This window comes from Prinia subflava, chromosome 17 (genome assembly GCF_021018805.1).
Source record: "Prinia subflava isolate CZ2003 ecotype Zambia chromosome 17, Cam_Psub_1.2, whole genome shotgun sequence".
Classification (NCBI taxonomy): domain Eukaryota; kingdom Metazoa; phylum Chordata; class Aves; order Passeriformes; family Cisticolidae; genus Prinia; species Prinia subflava.
Genome location: NC_086263.1, coordinates 10,950,412 through 10,974,537, shown reverse-complemented (window position 1 = coordinate 10,974,537; position 24,126 = coordinate 10,950,412). Strand labels below are relative to the sequence as shown.

At 50.3% G+C, this 24,126-nt stretch overlaps 1 protein-coding gene across 2 annotated transcripts in view; it reads left to right on the top strand.

Moving 5' to 3' along the window:
• The window catches only part of ADAP1 (ArfGAP with dual PH domains 1), a 49,853-nt gene that overhangs the window by 21,685 nt on the left and 4,042 nt on the right, over positions 1-24,126 (top strand). Inside the window, exons 5-10 of one of the 2 annotated variants that reach the window (XM_063414508.1) lie at positions 17,108-17,220; positions 18,961-19,107; positions 21,945-22,028; positions 22,876-22,938; positions 23,316-23,387; positions 23,882-24,026. In XM_063414508.1, coding sequence (XP_063270578.1) covers positions 17,108-17,220; positions 18,961-19,107; positions 21,945-22,028; positions 22,876-22,938; positions 23,316-23,387; positions 23,882-24,026 — 624 coding nt within the window. Of the gene's footprint in view, positions 1-17,107; positions 17,221-18,960; positions 19,108-21,944; positions 22,029-22,875; positions 22,939-23,315; positions 23,388-23,797; positions 24,027-24,126 lie in introns of both variants that reach the window. The other variant, XM_063414507.1, reaches the window with a different exon arrangement.

The following is a 24,126-nucleotide window of genomic DNA, read 5'->3' as shown; positions in this document are numbered from 1 at the left end:
CACCATTCCAGGAGCTCAGGGCTGTTTGTCCCTGTGCTGCTCGTGATGCTGAGCCTCCTGTGCCTGGGGCTGACAGAGGGTCTGGGCTGTTGCTTTTTTCCACTGCTGACCTGAACTGTCTGTGAACAAACCGAGGTGGCACCGACACCAGGGCGCCCTCCTGCCCACCCCACACCCAGCTGTGTCTCACTGGAGTGCACCTGTATCTCTGTTTCTTCCTAATGCTGTCTCAGACCATTTTTCCTCACCCTCCTGAATTCCCTGGAGCCGTGTCAGGTTACCAGTTTCTAAGCATGAAACGTTTTGTTGCTAATAGAAATGTCAGTATCCATTTTCTCGTGTTTGCTGGAAGATTTAATTCCATTTTCCAATCCCTGGGGCTATTTTGCATTCTGATATTTGTTCAATAACTGCATTTAAAAAAAGGAGAAAATGCTATATGGGAATAGTTTTGAGCAACAGCCTTTTCCAGGGAGCCTGATGAAACCCTGATCAGAAATTCGGTGTTTTTCAGAATATCCTTTGGGGAGAGACTGTCTGGAGCCTGTAGATGCCAAGCAGAAGCTATCACAGCTGAACTGGCAGACTTAGGAGAGATGAGCCTCAGGACAGGAGTGTCAGATGTGCAGGTCAGGCTGAGAGAGTCGTGCAGGGAGGCCTGGCAGGAGGATGCAGCAAACCTCAGCTGCTGGGGAGGGAGATAAACAAGAGGCAGGGTGGGATGCAAAGTCAACAGTTGTCCCAAAGGGCCTTGCAGATCTCCCAAACTGCTGGGAAACATCTGCCTCATGAGACACGGAGTGATGCCAGGTAGCAGGATCAGAGCTGGGAAACAAAGACACTTCCCATGTGCAGAAATTCCCAGTGTGGGCAGTGCTGAGCATTGAAACCAGCTCTTGAGCCTGGCCAGAGCCATGGCTGTGGATCCCTGGGTCCTGGTTCAGTCCCTGAATGAGACACCTCCTCTTGGGCATGTGCTGTTGTACATCACAGCCACTTACCCTCGGTGGGAGATCACAGTGGGAGCTCCTGTAAGGGAGATTTTGGGTTCCTTGCTCCCTTAGGAAGCTGTGGAGCACAAGCCCATGTGCTGTTCCCAGCTTTCAGCTCCTCTGTCCCCGTCAGTGTTTCAGACTGATGGTTCTGTTGTTCATGGGTGTATCAGCACCATTGATTTCAGAGTGAGGAGTCAGTCTTAGTTCACTGAACTCGGTGAGATCAGTAAAACTGTGATTAAAGGTTTTGGTGATCCACTATCGATTCTCAGAGACACCCTCTTATACATTTGAGCTCTTCATTCAGCTGAAGTATGAGCTAAATAATTTGTTTGCCCTAGCCAGACTTTATGAAACAAACATTATTTACACCCCAGCAATCCTAATTAACACTATGGCCACATCCCTTTCTCTAGCAGTACATTTCTTGTACAACAGCACAGAATGACACCAGTCTTGAGACTCTCACATTTACATGTTTCAGGTTGGCTTTATCCCTTCTGGTAAATGAACTGGCAAAATTACTGTCAGTCTCCAGCTAATTGTCCTTCCTAACTGAGTTTAATGGGGCATGGGTGCTGAATTCTCCTAGAAACAGGGGACAGTTGTAATTGCCATCAGGGTCTGGATCTGTGTCTCAAGGCAATTGCAAGGTTTGATAGATTTTAAAAATATTTTGATCAGTTTTGAAAGGCTTGGTTGTTTCCCACTGCTGTTGATAGAAGGCAGTTGTGGCAATGCTTCCCGAAGGACCTGCTAAAAGTTAGTTCAGCTGAGTGCTCTTGACTTCTCTTAATCAAGGGAATTATTTTAACCAAGGGAGGGGTGGAGGAAGCAAAAGGGAATAGTATTTTCAGGGCTGGAGCACTGTGATGGCATGAACTGGTCAAGGTGCATCTCAGGCTACAGATGAGAGAATGGGAACGTGGCCAAGAGGCAGCAAAAGGGAATTGTTTGCTCTTTGAACTTTGACTTCACTGCTTTCATTCATTGGTCGTGGGAAGTTTGGGCTCCTCAGCTAATAAAAACTGTCCTAGGTCCCATGAAAGTGTGGAGGAATCCAGACTTGCACCAGGTAAAGGTTTAAACCCTGTCCTTTGGGGTGGGAGTTGGAGGACTGGGATTATTTGACAGGTAGGTCCATAGACCCTGCATGAGGTGCCCTGTGAGCTTCCACTGGAGCTGCTAAGAAAGCTGGAAGATACAGACTAAATTTGGGGCATATTAGCAAAGTCAGTGATGGTTGGGGCTTTAGGCTCTGTTGCATTCCTGTATTGATAGCACTTTGGAGTGATCCTATTGTCACCGTTCAGGTGAGCTGTGCTTTATTCAGGGAGCATTTCTCTGAAGGTGCCTGTTTGCTTGTACTATCTTCTGTCAGCACCCTAAGGATTACTTGGCTTATGTGTTGTTTCCTATTTGTCTGCAAATATGATGGCAAAATAAATTATGAGACATAAAAGAACACCCTAAAATAGTAAAATCTGTTAATGTGCACTTTCCATTCCGTGAGTCTCTTGCATAATTCGGGCAGCAGTTTGAATTAATTTTCCCCTGCACTCACACAGTTGGAAGGAGCTCTGACTGCAAAGCACTGGAGAAAACACAGGGGACACAAAAATGTCCTTTTTCAGAGCGAGGAAGAGACCCTTATTAGCTCAGTGTGACCTGCAGTGATGTAATGCAGTTTATTTTGGGCCTCATCAGACAAAACAGTGAGCAGCGTTGCAGTTAAAATCCAATTATTTTAACTGACAGACCTGATCCTCTGCTGTCTCTTACCCCATTTCCTCCAGCTAGTGAGGAGCTGTGGGTGTCAGAGCAGCACCAGCCCTGCCGTGGGGTTTTTTCACAACCTCAGAAGCAAATTACAGGGCTGAGCAGCACCAGGGGAGCAAACCAGTGCTAATGGCAGCCTCGGGGGGCACGGGGCTTTCCACACATCAGACACCCAAAGCACCCAGCAGAGAAATAAAGCATCAGCTCCAGGGCTCCTGGTGGCCTTTGCTAAGCCCTGAACACCCTTGGTCTTTGAGGAGATGCTTGTGCAGGAGGGGGTGTGAAGCCACACAGAGCCATCCCCTCCCTTTGCTGTGCACATGCAGCAAAGCCCAGGGGTGGAGGTGGCATGGGGACAGCAGGTGTGGTGGCACTGTGGGTGGGAGGATGGGTGCATGGGGACAGGCAGGGTGTCCTGGTCTGTGGGTGCTTGCAAGAAGAGAGGGTGAGAGTGGGGAGGGCTCAGGGCACCTTCTGTGCAGTCTGCAGGATTTTAATGCTTTGGGTGAGTCGTGGTAGGAAGTGTGCTGCTCCAGTGTTCCCCAGTGCCCTGTCACACACCCAGGCTTCCCTGTGCCATGAATCTCTGCCCTGCTGGGGCTTGGCTCAGCTCCCGTGCTGCAGGGAAGGGCAGCTGAACCAGAAAGGAAAGGGTGGAAAGGTTTAAATAAAGAGCAAAGTCCCTGTTCAGGGCACTGTCGTGGTATGAGGGTTGTAGCAACAGTGTGTTCTCCAATTTGGGCTCCCATGAGAGGTGCAAGAGAGGCAAAGGTGGGTTGTTGGAGTTTTTCCCTATTTCTTGTCCTGGTTTGTGCTGTCTGAAAGTCTTGATGTGGAGCACTGCTCCTGCTGGAGCTGCCCCGTGGTCAGAGCATCACCCTGTGGGCAGGGAGAAGCCCTGTGGGAGGGTGGGACACAGCTCTTGTGTGAAACCTGCTCCCTGCTAGTGGGGAGAAGGGCTGTAGGTCCCTCCTGCAGCATCCTTGAATTGCTGACAAGACACCAGACATGCATCTTAAATGAAAGAGTTAAACCAAAACTCTCCTGCTAAGGTGTTGTCAGCCAGATCAAGAGCTGCTTTTAGCACTGGGGAGGATTTGAGCCAGCTCATGTGTGTGGTCAGGATGGCAGCCAGCTGCCATCCCAGCTTCTCTCATGCAGACCAGCAGGAAGATTTAGTTCACTGTTGTTTTTCCCCCAGTGCAGCCCACATCCTTGGCTGACGTTCCTCTTTGTATTTTTACCAACTCCAGGGCAGCTCTCCTGGTTTTCCCAGGTGAAGGCCTGAGTGTGGTCAGGGTGATGCTGAGCAAACACAGGGCAGGATGGGGGCAAGGTGAGAGCAGGGAGATGCCAGCCCCTCACAGGAGGAGGGGCAGTGCCCCACCACGAGGGTGGTTCTGCAGAACTCAGGGATGAGGATGATTTTTTTAAGTGTGTAAATGACCCCATTGCTTTATAAGCAAGAGAGAGGAGTGTTCAGCAACTACAGGAAGCCACATCTGGCTGGAATTATCCAAGATGCTGAGGAGCCAGAGGGAGAGATGGATGAGCAACGCTCACAGAAGCCTTGGTTCCTTAGGAAACAGCTCACAGGAGCAATAAGAGAAACCACGAGATGAAAGCAGCCATGTCGAGGGTTATCAGCAGCATCTTGCTGGGCTTTGTGCTGTAGGGGAGCTCAGAGGTGCACAGCCAGGCACCTGCCTGCTGCCCTGGGGTGTGCAGGAGCATCCCACTGCCTCCCAGGGGCGGGTGGCACTGCCTGCTTTGGGGCTGGTGTGAGTGTGAGATAATCCTCCAGCATTCCCGTGGCTGCGGGGCGAGGCCGGGTGTGCCTGGCCAGGGTGTGGGGCAGGGCTGGTGCCTCCCTTCTCTGGTACAGAAATATTGCAGCATCGCTTTGGTTTTTGTTTTTTGGTTTTTTTTTTTATTTGTTTGTTTGTGGGTTTTTTTGGTTTTTTTTTTGGGGGGGGGGGGTTGTTTGTTTGTTTGTTGGTTCTTTTTTGGGATTTTTGGTTTTTTGGGTTTTTTAAATTTTTTTGTTGGGTTTTTTTTTGCCTTTTTTTTTGCCTTTTTTTTTGTTTTTGGGGGTTTTTTTCCAACCTTTTCTGCCTTCCCCCGGTCCCTTATGAGCTTACAGCATCTCCCCGTGCTAAGAACAGCCCTGGGGGCGGGAGCGGGGCCGCGGCTGTGCCGGGGCAGCCCCGGCCCGGTCCCCCCGCGGCCCTGGCACCTCCCGGGGCTGTGCGAACCCCCCGAGCTCTGCCCATCAGCACCAGCTCCCATCCCCTGCTCGGTGTTAATCTCTGCAGAGCAGTCCCGGTGTTTGTGTCCAAACCGAACCTCTGGAGGAGTTTCTGGGGAGGGCAGCGGGGTTTGAAATGTCACTGTGTAAACACCGGCTCGCATTAGGCTCTGAATATCACAGTAAAAGCTTTAGTGCCACATAATGCTGCGAATTTATACACGGCCTTTAAAGCCCTGCCTGCGTTAGGTGTCTAAAGTGAATAGTGTCATGCAAATAAAGAGTTTATTTCCCCCTCATTCTGCTTTTTTTTTGCTGGCATGTTTCCTGTAATGCCAGCGACTTGCCTCCTGATTTACACCATATATAGAAATGTAGAAAAAGACTAATTATAATTGGCTCTTCTAACATTTTGTGAGTTGAACTTCTGAAAATACCGGCTGCATCTTGATCCAAAGGTCTGAGTTTTTCAGAAGTTTCTGTGAGTGTAAATCTCAATTTAACCTCAATGCAGATGTGGCTGATGGGCAAACAGCTGTCAGAAGCTTTAGCCGGCCTTGATCTTAGTCCGTAGAGAGGAATTTTCAATATAAAGAAATAAGTTAATTTATTTCTACTTAATAGCCTCAAAAAGAAGCTGCTACTTGGCTCTGACTACTTTTTAATGTCACTGTTATCTGATGCTAGTTGTAAAATGGATTAAATTCTCTTCTGATGCTTGAAAGGCTCAAGTATTAAGGCAGGGCTTTGAGAGAAGCTCCGTAATTTTCTGCTCTGCCCTCACTGATGGGAAGCTCTTGTTTTTGTGATTCAGGGCAGCAGCATGCTTTGGGAAGATGTGGCTGTCACAGGATCTGTGGAGCATCCCTCACTGTGGGATGCTTTTTAGCACTGTCTTAGCCTCTCTTTCCAATCCCTGTAAGAAGATTCCTCATAGACTTAGAGATGGAAATCAAAAAGTAATAGCAGCGTGGTTAAAAAGCAGCAAAAATCATGATAGCCTGGTATTTTGTCGAGAATTCATGTTGGCTTTTGCAAAGCAGAGATTTGGGCACGGAGGGGGAGATGCTTTGTGGTAGGAAGTCATGGCAGCAGCTCCCTGCAGTGCCTGTTGGTGCTTGGTGTGCACACCAGGATTGCAGCAGTGGTGCCTTCTGGTAAATCACAATTTCCACTAAATCCCCACCAACCCATTCCTGTATTTGGCTGAACCAAAGCACCAGGTTTGGCTCTCACTGGGTTTCAGCAAGACCATGTTACAAATCCCTGCACCCAGTCCTGCTCTTGTCTGTGAGGGCTGGGCTGGGTCCCAAGTCTGGCTGCATTTTCTCTCTTCCCAGCTGACAGCAGGAGCAGCTCCTGAGTGTGGCTGTGCCCAGGGCAGCTGAAGGTGGGACTGATCTCTGGATTTGTGGCTGAATGAGGAGCCCAGGGCACAGGGATGCTGCACCTCCTTGGCAGAGACCTCTGCCCTGTCTCAGTGTCCCAGAGGATGAAGTGATTTGGCATCACAGCCAGGCAGGGATTGTACCAGGGAATTTGGCTTCTTGGCTGAGTTTTGCAGCCTGCTGTGAGCTTGGTGCTGTGCAGGTTCTGCTGATGCTTCTCTTTGTGGCTGTTGGAGCAGTGGGGACATGGCAGGGAGGGATGCAGGATGTCAGGCTAAGTGGCAGCACGGCTCTAGCCCTCTCCAAAAAGGATGCAGCCTCCATTATTGGCTTCCCAAAGGAGCATTTTAGCATTTCAAGAGCATTTTGTTGCATCCAGTGCTCTGAGTGCTGTACAGATGCCCCCAAAAGCAGCTCCTGTCCAGAGGTTTCCACCAGAGGGCTGGGGGTGTGAATGCCTGCTGGACATTGCAACCCCTGCAGCTGTCCCAGCCCAGCACCAGGGTCACTGGAGGCTGATGTGCTCTTGTCAGGAGTGGGTTAAAGCACAAGCATCCCTCCAGCAAACAACCTTGCCTGGCACAGGAACCTCCTTCTCCTGCTGCTGAGCCACAGAGAGGCTTCTGTTCTCCAGCACTGACATCAGCCCTGCCCAGGACGTGAGTCACGCTGGGAGCCAGGCTCGGGGGGGCTGCTCCCCCTCCCCACCCCCTCTCAGGGAGGTGAAGCCCCTCTTGGTGGGTCTGAGCCCCCCTGCTTGCTCCTCACCTGTGTCAGGTGTGACATTTGCAGCCCCAGGAGCAGGGCATGACCCCAGTGCGGGTGTGTGAACTCTGGCATCTGTGCCTTGCCTCCTGTGCTGTGGATTTGGGGTACAAAAAAGGGGGATTAATGCCTGATTTGTTGTGTGGGTTTTTGGTTTTGGGGTTTTTTTGTCTTTTTTTCTTTTCTCAAAAACCTTTTGTCTAATAGGGAGGAAGAGTTCAGGGTGAAAGGCTCTGGAGAAAGATTGAAGTGGTTGAAGGAGGAAGGTCTTCAGAAAAGTATGTTCAGCTGAAGCAGATGGGACCCCACTGGTGATGCTCAGTCTCTTTTCATGTCTTCCCAGTATAATCCTTTATGCATTTAACATTACACAGCTCCGTGTCAGGACTGGCTCCAAGAAACCTTCCCCATCCTCTCCTTGGAGGTTTGAGGGAAATGCAGTCACTGTTTAAAACAAATGACTGCTCCTTGGTGTGCCCTGGCACTGCTGCCATGGGGGAGATGCTTTGCAGGTCACCTCTGCTCTCTGCAGCCTGACCCAGGGCAAGGCAAAAACTCACACAGGGACTGAACAAATACTGAACCAAACTGCCATGGAAGGAAATAGATCCATGGAAGGAAATGGATCCATACTCAAGAAATCAGCAGCAGATCTAAGCCCAGGCAGACTGACAGCATTCCCTGCAGCATCCTCAGGGGTTTGGGCAGGGCTGAGGAGGGGAGGGCTCTCCTGGAGAGGGGCCTGTGCTGGGTCCCAGCCTCGCTCTGTGTCGGCAACTTCACAATGCAAATGGTGTAAACATCAAACAGGACCGTGCTGCAGTAAAGACAAGGCACATCAAAGGGCTGTTTAACAAACTAAACTCAGGAGGAGGATGCAAGGGGAGATCACAGCATGGTTTGTCTTACTGTTTTCTTGTGTGAGGGGAGCAGGGCTGTGACAGGGACCCGCACGTGGCGTCGCTCCTGTGCCAGGATGTGCTGCCATTTCCACAGGATCAGCATCATATGATCAGGAGCTGGAGAAGCCTTTCAGTGCCTTTCAGGAGCTGTTTGGAAGTGCTGATTCAAGCTTGGTACAAACCCCTCTGAAAGAGTTCTGCTGCCTCCTGGGGTTCTGTGGGAATCAAGGGAGGATGCTGCGCCACTTCCCAGCCTTGACAAGGAGACATCCTACAAAGCTGCCACCAGAAGGCAAAGGAGAGGGCTCCAAATGCAAAAGCTTGTCTTTTAGAGTTAAATTTGGTGCATTTTTTTTTCTATCTCTCTGAGCTATGGCAAGAGGCCAGCGACTGCTGTTATGCTTTCCAGGAAATCCATGAACATTGCAGTGACAAAGTGATGGGGCGGTGATGGATCTTACAGATAGCTGCTGTAGGAAGAAAAACATCTAGCAAAGAGAAATGCTCTGATGTCTTCAGCTCCCCTAAAGCAGAAAAGCGTTTAGGCAGCCAAAACTTGCAGGTGAGAACCTGTGGGTCTGAACTTAGGGGAGGAGGAGTAGCCGGCCAAGCGAGGCATTGGCAGCGGCTCTGGGAAGGGGCTGGCACCACTGAGAGCTAAAGCTGGATGCTCACAGCTAGATCAGGATCCAGCTGTAATTTTAACAGCTGGTTCTGTCAGGCTGCCTTCAGCACAGCTCTGATCCAAGCTGCTGTAATTAGCCAAGGAGCAGCAGCTCCCGTGCAAGCAGGAAGGCAGCAGCGATGCTCGATGCAGGGGAAGCAGAGCAGCGTGGGTGTCAGCCTTGCTGAGAGGGGTAAGGGCTGCCCCATGAAATTTTTAATAGCTGGGGGTTGGTATTTTCTTTTTTTTTTTCTTCTCTCCATCTAAGGACTTTATGCAAAATATTTTGTTAGGGTTTTTATTTTCCCCTGGCAAAAATGCACACCTAAGAAATGTTGTTTCATTTTGCGTCATACTCTAACAGAAATATTTACATTTATCAACTCAAATCATAAGCATTGAATTTGTGGTCAGCTTGAGGTTGGTTGGATGTGCTGAACTCGTGCAGTTTCTCATGGGTGAGATGGTCTGAGCCCCTCCAGCCGTGGCAGCTGGATGTGCTGCCTGTGTTTTGGGGTGTGCTCTGGGTGCTCCCTGGGGATGCCCTGAGTTGTTCCCAGGAGAGTCAGCCCAGCTGGTGAGGACAGACCATAAGATCAATAGATGTGTGGAACACCCCAACTATATTTGTCATGAGTCACTCCTGTCCTTGAGCTTTCCCTGTTTGAGGTCAACCAACTCAAATTAGTGTATTTTGATATTGCTCAGGCTGCCTGTTCCTGTAACCTTGAGGTTTGGCAGTCAATAAATGGACCTATACCAATTGGAGACAGCTGATGAGAAGTACAAGGCTTTGTTCTCCATGTCTTAAATGATAAACATTTAAGGAAAGAATAGGAGAAATATCCCTTTGTATTTTCTGTGCTTTATGAGAGTAGTTCCTGGTGCTCCAGGTCTGGTATTTTCAGTGATTTTATACTGTGCACATTCACATTCCCTGAATAATGACACAGGACCAAAAAGCTGGGGCATTTCTCTTCCACTAATGAGAAGGGAGTGACTAGGAAGCAGTAGGATAACAAAGAACATGGAAAAGGCTGTTTTCATGGCAACTCATGGTAGCTTAATTAAATTTCTAATAAAGAAGATCCATTTCACTTTGGAGACCTGCGCAGGGTCAGGAAGTTTCTGTCTCTCACCAGATAAAGAACATTCTCCAGGGTGAGGTCATGTCTTTTTCTGGAGTTTGCCAGAGATGTAGCTGAGTTAGATCAGCCTCAACTCTGAACCCAGAGCATTTGCTGAGGCTTCTTTCTTGCCAACACCAGCCCAGATCCACCTGCATTTTCCCCCTATAGTGAGCTCACCCGGGTTTTCACCTTGGAATCTCTGGTGCAGCAGGGAAGGCTGCACTAGAGGAGCTGCCCACCCCCCACTTCTGGGATGCTTACACTGAAATGGGACAGGGAGGTGCCTAAATGGGGCTGGTTTGACAAATGCTGCTGCTGTTGAGGTGCAGACACCTCCAGTTTCATAACCAGGGCAGCCCCTGAGGGACATGTGGCATGGCAGTAACAAACAGCACATCCCCAAAATACCTAAAAGACAATGAGGCTGCTCAGCAAGGAGTGAATTTCAATGCATTGCAGAGGGTGGAAGAAAATTTTAGCCTAGCCAAGCCAGTGGGAATTTCAGTCAATGATTTATTGGGACAGAATTTAGCCTTGATTTATATAACAAAAGGAGTTCGTTAAGTGGGATTATGCTGCTCCAGGGAATGGGAGGTGATAGTTCTAGAAAAATCAAGGTGTGCAAATGTCCTTGTGCAACCTGGAGGTTGTGGCTGTGCTGCCAAATGCTCCTCATTGCCAGCACAGCTGCCAGAGCATCGTGTACCAGCTGATTCCTGGGACAGCTGGAACACCAGCAGCCAGGGCAGAAACGAGTCCTAAATTTAAAAAATCTCCTTTCCTATATGAAGTTTTCACTGTAAATGCATTGAACACTCAATAAAAGACATTCAGGAGCCAGTAGCAGCACACAGGAGATCTGCTCAAAGCCATTTGGATTTCTCTTCAAAGCAGAAAAAGAGAAGTGCTACCTGCATGTGAGAATGGCTTTCCATGATTTATGATTGTATGGAAATGCTGCCTGTGTGGGGGAAGGCTTTATTCCAGGATGCCCCAGAACAGAGAGTCCTAAACCCATCTAAAGTCTGTGGTGAACTCCTCTGCTGATTTCTCTACAACTCTGTTGGGGGTTTAAATTCATCCCATCCTTGCTTGGATTGATCTGTGTGAGCAGCTGCCTAGGCTGAGGATTTATTTATTGGTGTGGGGAAAAGATCCATCAAAAACTCTTCAGGCTCGGAGACTATTTTAGCCCAGGTGTGGTTTGAGGATGCCTGTATAAAATCCAACCTTCAGGCAGTTCCTGCTGCTTTGGAGGTGTTGTGAGCTGAGGCCTCAGCAGCTGTAGGTTGGTGAATCCTCACTGCGTGAGGAGGGTGTCAAGGTTCTTTGTCCTCTTCCAGTGTCACCCCTTTGTGGGGTGCATGTGGGGCTGCAGCTGGATTCCCCCTCACCCTGCAGAGGGCCAGGCAGGGCCAGCTCCATGTGGCATCCCTGGGCAGGGACAGCTCCATGTGGGCACCCCTGGGCAGGGACAGCTCCATGTGGGCACCCCTGGGCAGGGACAGCTCCATGTGGGCACCCCTGGGCAGGGACAGCTCCATGTGGGCATCGCTGGGCAGGGCCAGCTCCATGTGGGCATCGCTGGGCAGGGACAGCTCCATGTGGGCACCCCTGGTCAGGGCCAGCTCCATGTGGCATCCCTGGGCAGGGACAGCTCCATGTGGGCACCTCTGGGCAGGGACAGCTCCATGTGGGCATCGCTGGGCAGGGCTGGTGATGGCAGCAGCTCCTCTGGGTGTGGAAGGCTGCAGGACATCCTCCTGTGCAGCTCCTCTGCAATAACTCACACTGAGGGTTTTTTTGAAGTGTTTATGCCTTGCCCAAGGAGGATCCTTGCCCTGTGGTCTGGGAGTGGTTTGGCTCTCAGAATTCAGCTCCTGAAGGGAGTTAGCACTGCGTGCCTGCCCTTAAACGTGTTCTTTGCAGCTAAATCAGGCTTGGAGTGCACTCAGCGCTGGTAAATGGGATGAGCATCACACTGGGAACCTCCCAGCTCTCATCTGCCTTTTATTTCGAAAGACTGGCTTCAAAAGATCAAATCCTGAAGGTTATTTACCTGTGGCAGGATTTTTTTCTCCAGGCAGCCAGCGGCTCCCAGGTGGGTGTTGCGGGGATGCCACTCGAAGAGGAAACATTTGATTTCCAAGTAAAATTAGATTCCACATTCAATTCTCAGCAATGTAAGTGCAAGGCTTCCAGTAAAGACATTTTCTGTAGCAAGGGGTTGTAACATCTCCCAGCAGATACAATCAAATTGTGCCTGCAGCAGCCAGCTGTGGCCTTATCTTTAATATGTAAACACTTGCTCAGTAATTAAGTTACCACGGAAGTTGTACTGTATCGATGGTCAATTACAAGATAAACTGATAAAAGGGAGGATGTGGCTGTCTTCTTGATCAAACCTGATATGCCTGCAGCAGTCAGGTGGAGACTTGAGAATTGTATAATTGCTATTTTCTCCCGATGCTCGTTCCCACGCAGCATTTTCAGAGGAGGTGAGTGCTCACTGGGAGATCAATATCACTCTACCGAAAGAGGCTTCATCTCTGATGAGTGTCCTCTGCACTGTCCCACCCTGCAGTTGCTTGCCCTGTGGCTGTCACCCCCTGCTGCAGTGATTTCCCATTTTTTTTATCCCACTGATGCTTCCCAAGCTCAGCAGAGGCCCCTGCGTGTCCTGGCACAAGGGGCAGGGTGGTCCCATCTGAGACCCCTCCCGGGAGAATGAGTGACACTGCTAATGTCCTTGTCACCTGAGAGCTGCCCCGCAGGGAATCCTAACGTGTGATTAAAGAAACCAGTTAAAAACAGCTTAGGGAGCTGGATTAGGTACATGATCTCTTATTACGGCTCCTTTTAGCTGACAGCCCGGTGAAAGAAGGGGGGTCTGGATTACACGGAGAAACATCAGGCTTGACAGGAGTGTTTTCTGACTGTTCGGCTTAGTGGTGTCATGTACAATTTTAATCAGATTTAAATAGTGGCAAACATCACAGGCTTAATGGATTTCAGCTTTATTATTGGGGCTTTGCTTAGAAGCAATTTGGATTTTCAGCTGTGAGGCACCAATGAAAGTATATTCACGATTAAGTGGGACTGGAAACCCAGGGATGGACCTTGCATTTAAATGCCACATTTGTGTGGAGGGACAGACCTCCTTTCTGTCAGCCTCAGGATCTCGGTGTGTAGTTAAGCTCAGCCCCATGATCCTTCCATAGAGATGGTGCATTTGGCTCCATTTTCCATATTGATTATTGATCCCAGCAGCTGGGGAGCACCTTTTTCCATTGCAAAATCAAGATGAGGCAAGATGACAATATCTTTTTGCAGTGATCTGGAGAACTGGTTTTCCATGCTTGGCTTCAGCCTTGAAGTTGTTCCTCACATGCTCTGAAATGATCTCTGTCCTCTGCTTAAGGTGTCATGGGTTGCTCTTCTTGACCTTCCCGTGGTGAGGCTTTGTCTGGTCTCTGCTGTGCCAGTTTAGGGTGACTTGTCTAGAGGAAAAACAGCCCCTGAGGACGCTGGCACCTGTATTTCTATAGAATTGTGGTCTTGCCTCCAAACTGAGTCTTTTGGCGTTTGTTGTTTGTTTGTTTCATTATGGGAGAAGATGCTGTGGAAGAAATCAGTATTGAAGGTGGTTTTGTAAAACAGTCTTGACTTTGCTCAGAGGACTGGATCTGTCAGAGGCAAGTTATCATTTCAGGACCCTGCTGGTCATTGAAATCAACTGCTTGGTGCTCCTGGCCTTCATGAGCAGAAGAAGTAGGAAAAAGGGAACATCAGCCATTGCAAGTTCCCCTTTTATCAGCAGAGGGAAGTGTGTGTTCCCACTCCCTTGTGTTTTCTGTGCGACCTCACACCACCGACCTGAGGTTTCATCTACTTCCAGCTGAGCATTAGTGAAGACGTTTTCCCTTAGAAGGCCAAGGAGATGTCTGTACAGCGTTATCTGAATCATCCCCTAAACCCTGGCTTTCTGTCTGCTGTAGCCATTCAAGCGCTAATTGCCTTTGATTAAGGCAATCGTTTGCAGAGTGAGCGGGTTAATTGGGTATTGTGGAAGCAATCAATCTCATCAGCTCCTTGCATCCATAGCTGAGGTGACAATGCAGTGGGACAATAATTGTTTTATGAGCTCCTGGAAGGCAGCAGAGGCAGACTGGATGACAACAGGAAACCCTTCTCTGGAAAATGGCCTTTAGGAAAGGTAATTGGGATGCCTAAGTGCTCATTAAGAGAGGACTGATTGATTGGGAGCTGGGAAATTTTGCGCCTCTGAAAAGAGAAAATGGTGTGGATGCACTTGGGAGCTCTTGGGCTCTTTGGCCTGGCTGGATGAGATGTGAAGAGGATGAGTTGTCCCAAATGAGGAGAAAAAGGAGGTGAAGCCCTAGAAACATCATGGAAACAAGCAGTTCTGTTGCCTATTCCCAGGTGAAACTGTGAAAAAAAGGAGCCAAAGCACCGAAGGTCAGATGTGGTTTTAATTCCCAGTTTATAATGCCTTCATTAGCATGACAGAAGTCCATGCATGTTGGTTTTTGTAAGCCAGCAGATCTGATTGTTCTCCTTGCAGGAGGGATTTTTCTTCTCTGAGAGCAAAGGCTAAGACTGAACAAGTAATTTTGGGTACTTCCTGTAATCCACATTCTCAGAGACCAAACCCTCAGCATTAACTGAGCTCTGTAACAGCTTCCTGAGGTGGGGAAGTAGCAATGCCCCACTTCTTTAAAATGGGGAACTTGAACCAAATGCTGGTAAGAAGTCAGATGGAAAGATGGTGGCTGCAGCAGATGTTCTTGATATAAAATCCTCTCCCTTGCTTCCTCTGCAGCCTCTCAGGCAGGGGAAGGCTGGGCTGCACAGTGGTGCTGCCAGTTCAATGTGCCTGCATTTATGCAGCCACCAGCCCACCTGAGCTGGCACAAGGCCTTGCACAATCTTCTTTTCAGTCAGCCAGCCTGGTGACTCTGTTTCCCTTGGCCCCAGACTGCTAGCTGTGGGGCTGAAGCGGGTGTGGAAGTGACAATTCCTCATTTTACCTTGGAAGCCACGTAACAGGTCAGAAATACCCTGTCTGGGCTGAGTGGTTGCATCGTGTGCCATTTGCTGTGACTTTGACACAACTGCTTGGTGGGGCTTTTGCCTGTGTCCCAGGTTTGTGCCAGAGCAGCCTGCAGAAGCAAGTTTGGTTTTGCTCCTTGGCAGGTGGCAGCAGTGATGCAGGAAGGGTGACAGCGTGGCAGCAGCAGGGTCAGCAATGCCAGTGGAATTTCCTCAGCAGGGCTTTCCCTTGTAATGCTTTCTGCACTTGTGGGTGTAATGCTTTCTGCACTCGGGGGTGCTGGGGATCTCTGGGGGGATGGCAGGTGGTTGCACCCCCTGTTCTGTGCTTGGGAGAGGAAGGAAACATGTCGGTGACACGATGCTCTGTGGTCCAACACCAGCAGGTGTTGTAGGGCTTGTTCAGCCTCAACCTGAGCAGAACAGCCCTCCCAGAATCACAGAATGGTTTGGGTTGGAAGAGGCCCTAAAGAACATCCCATTTCACCCTGTCCTGGGCAGGGACACCTTCCCCTATCCCAGGCTGCTCCAAGCCCCATCCAACCTGGCCTTGGACACTTCCAGGGAAGCAGCCACAGCTTTCCTGGGCAACCTGTGTAGGGCCTGACCACCCCTGAGGATCTGAATGTGACCAGGTGCCTCTAAATACAAAGCTGTTGCTAAGATAGTGCAGCACATGAAAGAAGAAAGAGAGGGTTTATTTTCTGTCTCCAATGCCCTCCAGTGTGAGATGTGTTCCCTGCTCAGCCTCCTGCAGTTTTGTTTCTCAGCACTTTCTCTGGCTGCTCTCACAGCCCTTTGGATCAGGGCTTTGAGGACACGTCCTGCTGACACACGGTTTGCCCGGGGAACCTGTGTGGGTTCACGTTGGGTTCAAGTGCTGTTCACAGTGGTTTGCACTGATGGGTGTTGACAGGGGTTCAGGTTTGGGCAGAGCAGAGGAGCAGCTCCTGAGGTTGCAGCCCTGAAGGGAAGAAAAAAGAAAAAGAAAAGAAGCAAGCAAAAATCTGTACCAAAGTACTCTGAGATCAACAGCTGGCTTTGTCAGAGCAGCCAGAGCTCTTTTGCTGAAGTGACTGGCCTGGGAAGAGCCAACATGTGAGCCACAGAATGAGATAACACTTGGTTGTGTTGGGTTTCTGTAATTCTTCCTTGAAGTGGAGTTTGGATCCTGAGTTTTGACACAAGAAGTTGGAAAGTGAACATCAAAATGATGAAATGCCCAATGTCAGAGGGCAGGGAAAACTTTGGGTTTCCAGGCTGACTTTGACCCTGTCTCACAGCCTTGTCCTGGGCAGCTCAGCAAACTTCTGTGGGCTTCCCTCTCTTCATATACAGCCATGGTGGTGCTGGGTTTAAGTGTTAGCTGGACTTGACAGATTTGAGACCATCTTCGGGGAGAAGCAGAGTAATTTTATTCTTCATCCCTCAAGTACTAAGACTAATCACAAAAAAGGTGCTGTGGAGGGGTTGCTCCCTCTTTTTGCTAGGAAAGCTCCCAGCCAGCCCATAGTGGGATAGAACTGATGGACTGAATGAGCTGGGTCTGCTCCTGGCTTTGGGGAAGATTCTCCCAAGCTGGATGGGTGGACCAGAGGAGGAAATTTAGCCTTGTCATTCCCCCTGAAGTATCCAGTGTTGGTCTGGGACACTGGACTGGTGCACACAGTAATGATGCTCTGGTGGGCTGGAGCACTTCTCCTGCACTGGAGGCATGGAGAGGGCTTGGAAGGATTGGGTGGGCAGTGGTGTCATCCCCCAGTGCTGGCTGTGGGATAAACGAGGGTTGGGACCCTCCCATCTGCATCTCTGGGCAGTGACAGGGCGGGTTTGTGGCAGTGCAGGCACGGGGGCTGCTGGGTCTCACGGGGTCAGAGGGACACCCTGGCTCCCCCCAGGACTGAGCTGTGGTGATGCACCAGGGGAGCCCTGCAGGCAGCCACTCCTTGGGTGTTGGAGTGGAGATATCTGAAGCTGTTGGAAAAGAATGAGAGCAGAGAAAGGCAGATCTGAAGGAGAAAACCCATTTCATTCATGTCCTCGGCAGAACAGCCACACACTTGGTTTGCTTAGTTCTGATGTCTTAGTTCTTTTCTTTGTCCCGACTCTCTTTTCAAATAAAGCACTTAATCCCTGGTTCTCAGCCATTCCTTTCTTCTGCAGGGTACCGAGAAGGATTTCTGTGGAAGAGAGGACGTGACAATGGGCAGTTCTTAAGCAGGAAATTCGTGTTATCCGAGAGGGAAGGTGCTCTGAAGTACTTCAACAAAAACGATGTGAGTACCTGGGGTTGCTGTGTGCAGCTGGGATGGCAGCTGTGAGAGCATCCTGGAACACGTAATTCCCAGGGCAGCAGTTTATTTACAGAGTTTCCATAAGCCCTGAGTCCCCACCTGCTCCAGGACAGACACACCAGGCTCACCCTCCCTTCAGTGGGGTTTGCTCTTGCTCCTCCACCACAGTCATGGAGAGAAGCCCCTCAGGCCTGCTCACACATTCCTGCCCTGTTGCTCTTTAAAGTCCATAGGGCTTTTCTCAAACCACCAGCAGAGGAGTTTTTCTCAGCTCTGCCTCTGCATCATCCAGCTAATGTGGGTTTCATATTGGTGACCACCTTGTGATGAGGGTGTCACCACCTTGCAGTGGTCACTGGGGTCTGAATCCTCCTGTGCATGGCCTGGCATGCAATCCAGAGGGAAACTCCCTGGTTACCTGTTCCAGTGTCAAGCAGTGTGGAGGTATTTGTCTTTTTCCCCAGAGCATGTTTCATTATTTTGAGAAAGGGAGCTATTACCATGAAAATTGCATTTGTGATGAGTGGATGGACACTCCACTGTCAGCACCATACACTGGAGAAAGCCAAGGTGTTTTTTCTGACCTTTGAGTCTCCCCTGACCATCACAGCTGAGAGCAGCCCAGGCTGAGCCACCAGCCACTTTTCCCAAGCAGTTGGTGCAGTTGTGGAGTTGTGATGAACCAGAGGATGGGAACATCCATCCTCACTTCTCCGTGGCTGTGACAGCATCATCTTTTCCCTCAGCTTGGTTTGTTATGGTGCAGTTACATCTCATGGAGAAGAGAGAGCCAGTCCTTGCTGAGGGAGAGGTGACAGTCCCAGCAGCTCCATTCACTCACTCCTGACTGCTCTGATAGTTAAAGCTGCTTTCCCTTGTTGTTGTCCACAGCTGTGGTGGGGATGGTGCTGTCTACACATCCCCTCTGCTAGGATTTCCCCACCATGGTCACCCACCAGGGCTGTGTGTCCACAGCAAGTCCCCAAAGCAGCACTGACACCTCTGCACGGTGCTGGGACTGTGGGACCACCCCACAGCCTTCTGCTGGCCCCTGGCCCTGCTCCAGAACTGCTGTCACCAAGGGCTGACCTGCATTTGTTGGGACACTGTGTTCACAGTTGCTGTTTCACTTCTCAGGGCAGTCCTGGAGGGGTGATGAGCTTCCAGAGACTCTTTGTAGGAAGATGAACAGCGCTGCCACTGACCCAAGCTCCCTCTTGGGCTAACCCCCCTAGAGATGGGCTGTAAGGATTGTGTTTGTCCCTCTGGAATGTTCCCAATTCAGAAGGGAAGGGAGGAGCAGGGTCAGCAGCCAGTGGCTCATGTGAGAGGATGGAGCAGATGGGGACATGGACATGGTGCTTCCCCTGCGAGCACCCAGATCTGTTGTCGGCAAAGGGGATAATCCTCCAGTTTTTGGGACAAGGATGAGCTATCTATAGGTGCTGGTGAGTCACAAAACATCCTGGGCTGTTAGTTAGCAGTCTGCCCTTTTTGTATCCCTGCTGAATTTTGCAGAACAGAGCATTTTTCCAGGCTGGCAGGAAGCACTCACTGACACACGGGCAGTCTCCATATCTCATCACCAGGTAGTTTTGTGGGCTGGATTCAGGTGTTTTTAGCTAATAGCCTCAAAGAGGCCTTTTTTTTCTGACCAAGTGAACAGCTTTCTGCTTTGAGAGCCACTTCTCAGGTGTTAGCTCACTGAGCTGTGTTTTCCAGGCAAAAGAACCCAAAGCAATTATGAAGATCGAGCACCTGAACGCGACTTTCCAGCCCGCAAAAATCGGGAACCCGCATGGGCTGCAGATCACTTACTTGAAGGACAACAGCACAAGGAACATCTTTGTCTACCACGAAGATGGCAAGGTGAGGCTGTGGAGGCAATGAGAAGGTTTGGGGTGTGGTCCTGGGGGCTGGGGCTGCTCAGGGCCAGCCTGGGGCACACCAGGCTCTGCCTGAGCTGGAATCGCTTGATGGGAGGGGTACAGGAGGCACAGCCAGCTCTGAGAGTGTTTGTCGTGTTCTTCCAGGCACAAAGGGTGGCAAACTGTGTTTTAAGTGAACAAGTGGAAGGGATTTGCCTTCCTGCAAATGGAAGGAATTGGAAATTTCTTGCAACTTGGAGTAGAGGGTTTTTCAAGGCAGGCTCCTCGGTACCCAGAGAAGGAGACAGGAGGAGGGAGCATTGGAAGATGAGGGGACTCAGTCCAAAGACTTAAAAAGGGGAGCAAACTGGAGTGCAGGAGAAGCAGGGAGCTGTTGTGGTTCTGCCTGTCTCATACTTCATAAAATGCAGATATTCATGTTTGTATTGAAATAAATCCCCTTGCTCAGGTGTCTCTGAAGGGAGGTGTGAAGGAGAAGTCCCATGGGTCTGGGGTGTTTTTTTTGTGGGTCCCAAACTTCCCCTCCTGCCAAGTGCTTGTCAGCAGGTGCTTCTTTAGCACAGCACAGTGTCACTCGCTCGAGCTGCTCTCAGGTTCTCCCTGCTGCAATTTAAACCAGAATAATAAGCAGCAGCTCTTTCATGGGGAAGTTGCATCCCACTGTTGTGTCAGTGTCTGTGGTTTGCTGGGCTTTGCTGGTTTGCTCAGCCAAGCTGGCAGGAATGCACTCAGGGCTGGACTGGCCCTGGGCTTTGGGTTTCATCTGCTGAGGTTTCTGCTGGGGGCTGGTGGAAGGAGCGGTCCCACGCAGGGCAGGATGTGCTCTGATGAAATCTGGCAGTGACCCTGCTGAATCCCTTTCAACTTCCCTCAGTTTGGTCTGTCTCCTTGGCTGCACAAGGGCTGCAAGAAGATGAACCCCCTGCAGAAAACTGCTGCCCTTGGGGACTGGAGGCTGCCCTGGGACTCACCTGTGGTGTCCTGCTGCACTTTGCTCCCTCTTGTACTCCCCAGCTGCCTCAGTGTGTCCTCCTGGACCCCAGAGGTGCTGCCTCTCCCTCATCTGAAGTGGTGGAATGGTTTGGGTTGGAAGGGACCGTAAAGCTCATCCCATTCCACCCCTGCCATGGGCAGGGACCCCTTCCCCTATCCCAGGTTGCTCCAAGCCCCATCCAGCCTTGTCTTAGACACTACCAGGGATGAGGCAGCCACAGCTGCTCTGGGCAACCTGTGCCAGGGTCTCTCCATCCTCACAGGGAAGAATTTGGTCAGACCTTACTTGTGGCGATGGATTGTCAATATTCCAGAAAGCAATTTACTGCTGGAAGTCAGTGAGGGTTTCAGCTTCTGCTTTTCTGCAGGGTGAAACCCTACCTCACATCATGATCAAAGAGAAGACCCACAGGTAAATAAATAAATAAATATGTATAGAATCACCCAATTGGTGGCTGTATAAGATATCAAAATTTTAATATTACAGCTTATTTTTCATTATCTCCAGCCTGGTTTGGTCATCATTAACTTCAGGAGTGAATTCTGACTTGTGATGCTGTCTGGGGTGTCCTTAGATGCTTAGGGTAGGAAAGCAAGTGATAAGTGAGTAAATCTCAGACAAGTAGGTTTTCCAAAACATTGTTTGTCTATGTCCTATTATGTTTTGGGGTTTTTTTCCTTTCAACTTGAAGTAGCGTAACAAACCAAAGCAAAGGTTTTTCATTTTTGGGAATGGCTATTTACCACATTAGGCTATTTTTAGGTACTGTCAATTCAACTCCTTAAACTGAGATTTCAAAATTTCACACGAGCCTTTCTTCCTTACTCAGACAATTTCTAAAGCATAAAAAAGTTTAAGTCTCAGAGAAGTCCAGCTTCTCCTTTGAAGTCTTTCCTCCACTACAGCGACCTCAACTGAAAGGGGTGACAGTGCTTAATTTTAGGATTAAGTCTGGCTCATTGAACATGTCCCTGATCTGGTGTGTGAAGCTTCTCATGCATCCCTGGCAGCAGGACAGCTCAGCAGCCCCTCCCTGTGCTCAGCATCCCAGGCAGGGCAGCTCTGGATCCCCTTCCAGCCCTTTCCTGGGCCCACAGTCCACAGGGCAGTGTCTGAGTGCTCCCCCTGTGGAACACTTAAAATTAATGTGGCACTTCTCAGCAAAACCATACAGCACAAGCTGTTGGGTCTTACCAGAGATAAATGAATACATGAGTTTAAAAACAGAAGAATTATGAAACAATTATATTTTAGGATGAAAAAGTGGAGAGAGATTTTTGCCAAGGAAAGGGAGAAGTGCCAGAGCTTCTTGGACTTCAGTATCGCTGTGGCTGTCCCTAAAGGACTCACAGACACAGCTGATAGATGGGCATACAAAGACAAAGAGATGTTCAGCTACTCTTTTAGCAAAACATTTTGATGTTGCTGGAATTTGGGTGGGATGTAGGTACTGCTCAGGTGTCCTGCTGGAGGGGCTGGGGGCCAGCACCAGCCCAGCCGTGTTTGTTGGGTCAGCTCAATATTCCAAGTGCTCTTTTGGGGCTGTTTTTGCCAATTCAGAGATGTTCAAACCCTCCCCTCTGCAGAAAGCCCCTCGGTGCTCACTGGAAGCTGCAGAGCTCTGTGCATGTCTGGCAGCCCAGAACAGCAGCTGAACATTCCACATCCTTCACCTTTTTGCTGTATTCTGTGGTTTTTAGGATTGCTGCTACACTGTGCTCTGTCACTGGTGCCAGAGTGATGGGAGAGACGAGACACAGCAGGATCAGGCTGCTTTGTGTGCAGGCTGCATCCCTCACTCTGCTTTTCTTCCTCATTATTAGGAAATAGTGGATTGGTTTAACGCCATCCGGGCAGCACGTTTCCATTACTTACAAGTGGCATTCCCTGGAGCCAGTGACTCTGATGTGAGTGTTCCTGCAGCATTGGTTCGGTGGGGTTTGGGGTTTTTTTTCCCCCCTCTCGCTCATTTTTAGCACCCTATTAACAAGCTGAAAGGCTTGGGGAGTGCTCCATCCTTCGGAACCTTCTGCAATTACCAGGCTGAAGTGGTTGTGGTGGGATGCTGAGCCCACCTGCCGCCAGCACCCAGCCTTGGAGCCCACAGGGGCTGTGGGAGGAACCCCAGCACTGCCAGCTCTGGCTCAGAGCGTGTTGCTGTAATAACGAAAGCCAAAACAAAGGCTGGAAGGCAGGAAAGGTGAGGGCAGAAGGATGCCTGAGCTCTTCCCTGCAGGTCAGTGCAGCCTGGCTTATAAATGCCTGTGTTTTCCGGGCGCTGGAGCTGCTAATTGTGTTACCCTGGGATAATTCAATTCCAGAGGCTGCTCTGACGTGCTGTCATCCAGGGCTGTGTGCTGCTCTTGGGGTGTAACCTCACTGTGCTTGTTGATTCCTCCCTGCTGCCTCCTTGGCTGTAGATTTTGAAATCTAATTGCATTTCCTGCCTTCTGCCAGTTATCAGGGAGGGGTCCAGTCGTGGTTCCCTGCAGGGTGGCTCTGTCCCTGTCTGCCCTGCACCCTGAGGAGTTTGGGAGGTTCTCCTGGAGGCTGCTGGCAGTGCTGGGGAGCTGCTCCAAGGTGTTTCATGGTTTACCCTCCTCCTGAGCGCTGTAGAGGAGCAGGACTGGGGCTCTCAGGCAGAGCTGTGGGGTGGGCTCAGGGCTGGGCCAGTTCTGGGGGGGTTTTCCTTGCAGTGACCCCCAGTCCCCTCCATCTGACACTGCTCTTTTCTGTCCTCTTTGGTTGCTCCAGCTGGTGCCAAAGCTTTCTAGAAACTACCTGAAGGAAGGATACATGGAGAAAACAGGGCCAAAGGTAGGATATGGAGCATTTTTCAGTCCTTCCAAACACGACTCTTGCTCTCTATGGCCCTGGGAAGGGGTTGCTGGTGGAACAAACCAACACTTGCCAGAGAGGCAAAGCCATAACTCTGTGAATGTGTTTAATGCACTTTCCTCACCTGGGAGCAAACATTAAGAAAATCCAAATCTACATCACAAACCCAGTGCCCCCTCCTGGTACAGCTGGCCCAGACCCTGGCTGTGGTGGCTCGTGAGGGTGCAGAATCCATCTGTTCCCAACTCCTCCAGCCCTTCAGGCTCTTCCAAGTGCTTTGAGACTCCTGGGCCAAGTGTGTTTAGAGAGAAGCTGTGCTCTTTCACTGTGTGACCTGGCATTTTTTGACTCTTCAGCAAACAGAGGGATTCAAGAAGCGATGGTTCACCATGGACGACCGACGGCTCATGTATTTCAAAGATCCCCTGGTAAGATGGAGGTGCCTGGGCTGCCTGTTGGGATTTATCTGCAATATTACCACTACTAAGAGTAATAGCAGTAATAATTACAGCAATAATCTGCAGTGAAGTGCAGGCTGGTGGGAGAGCCAAGAGGACACAACGCTGTCACTGCTTGGTGTCCAGTGTGCAGTAACCCTGTGCATAAATACCAAAAACACCTTAAAAGCCTTGTCCAGCAGATATTCTGCATCTGGATCTTGGCTTCCTGGAGTTGGTGCTGTATTGTGGGTGCCCCTGGGTGAGGAGCAGGGCTGTGGGTGGTGCTGTTGGGTTTGGCTGACGGGCTTGTGGCTGCTGCAGGACAACCCGTCCTGGCTGCCAGGGAGGCAGAGCCCCCTTCACGCTCACCCCTGCCTGACTGCTGTGCTGTCTCCTAGGATGCCTTTGCTAGAGGGGAGGTTTTTATTGGGAGCAAGGAAAACAGCTACAAGGTGCTGGAAGGGCTCCCACCATCCACGCAGGGGAACCACTGGCAGCACGGGATCACCATCGTCACCCCCGACCGCAAATTCCTCTTCGCCTGCGAGACAGAGGACGACCAGCTGGAGTGGATCACCACCTTCCAGAAAGTCATCAGCCGGCCCATGCTGCCTCAGGAATATGCAGGTGTGCCTCCTGGGCAGGGCTGGAGGATGGCATGGCTGGAGGGGGATGCAGGGCATGGCTCCCTCCTGTTCTGTGTGAGGCAGATTTCACTGCCCAGGGG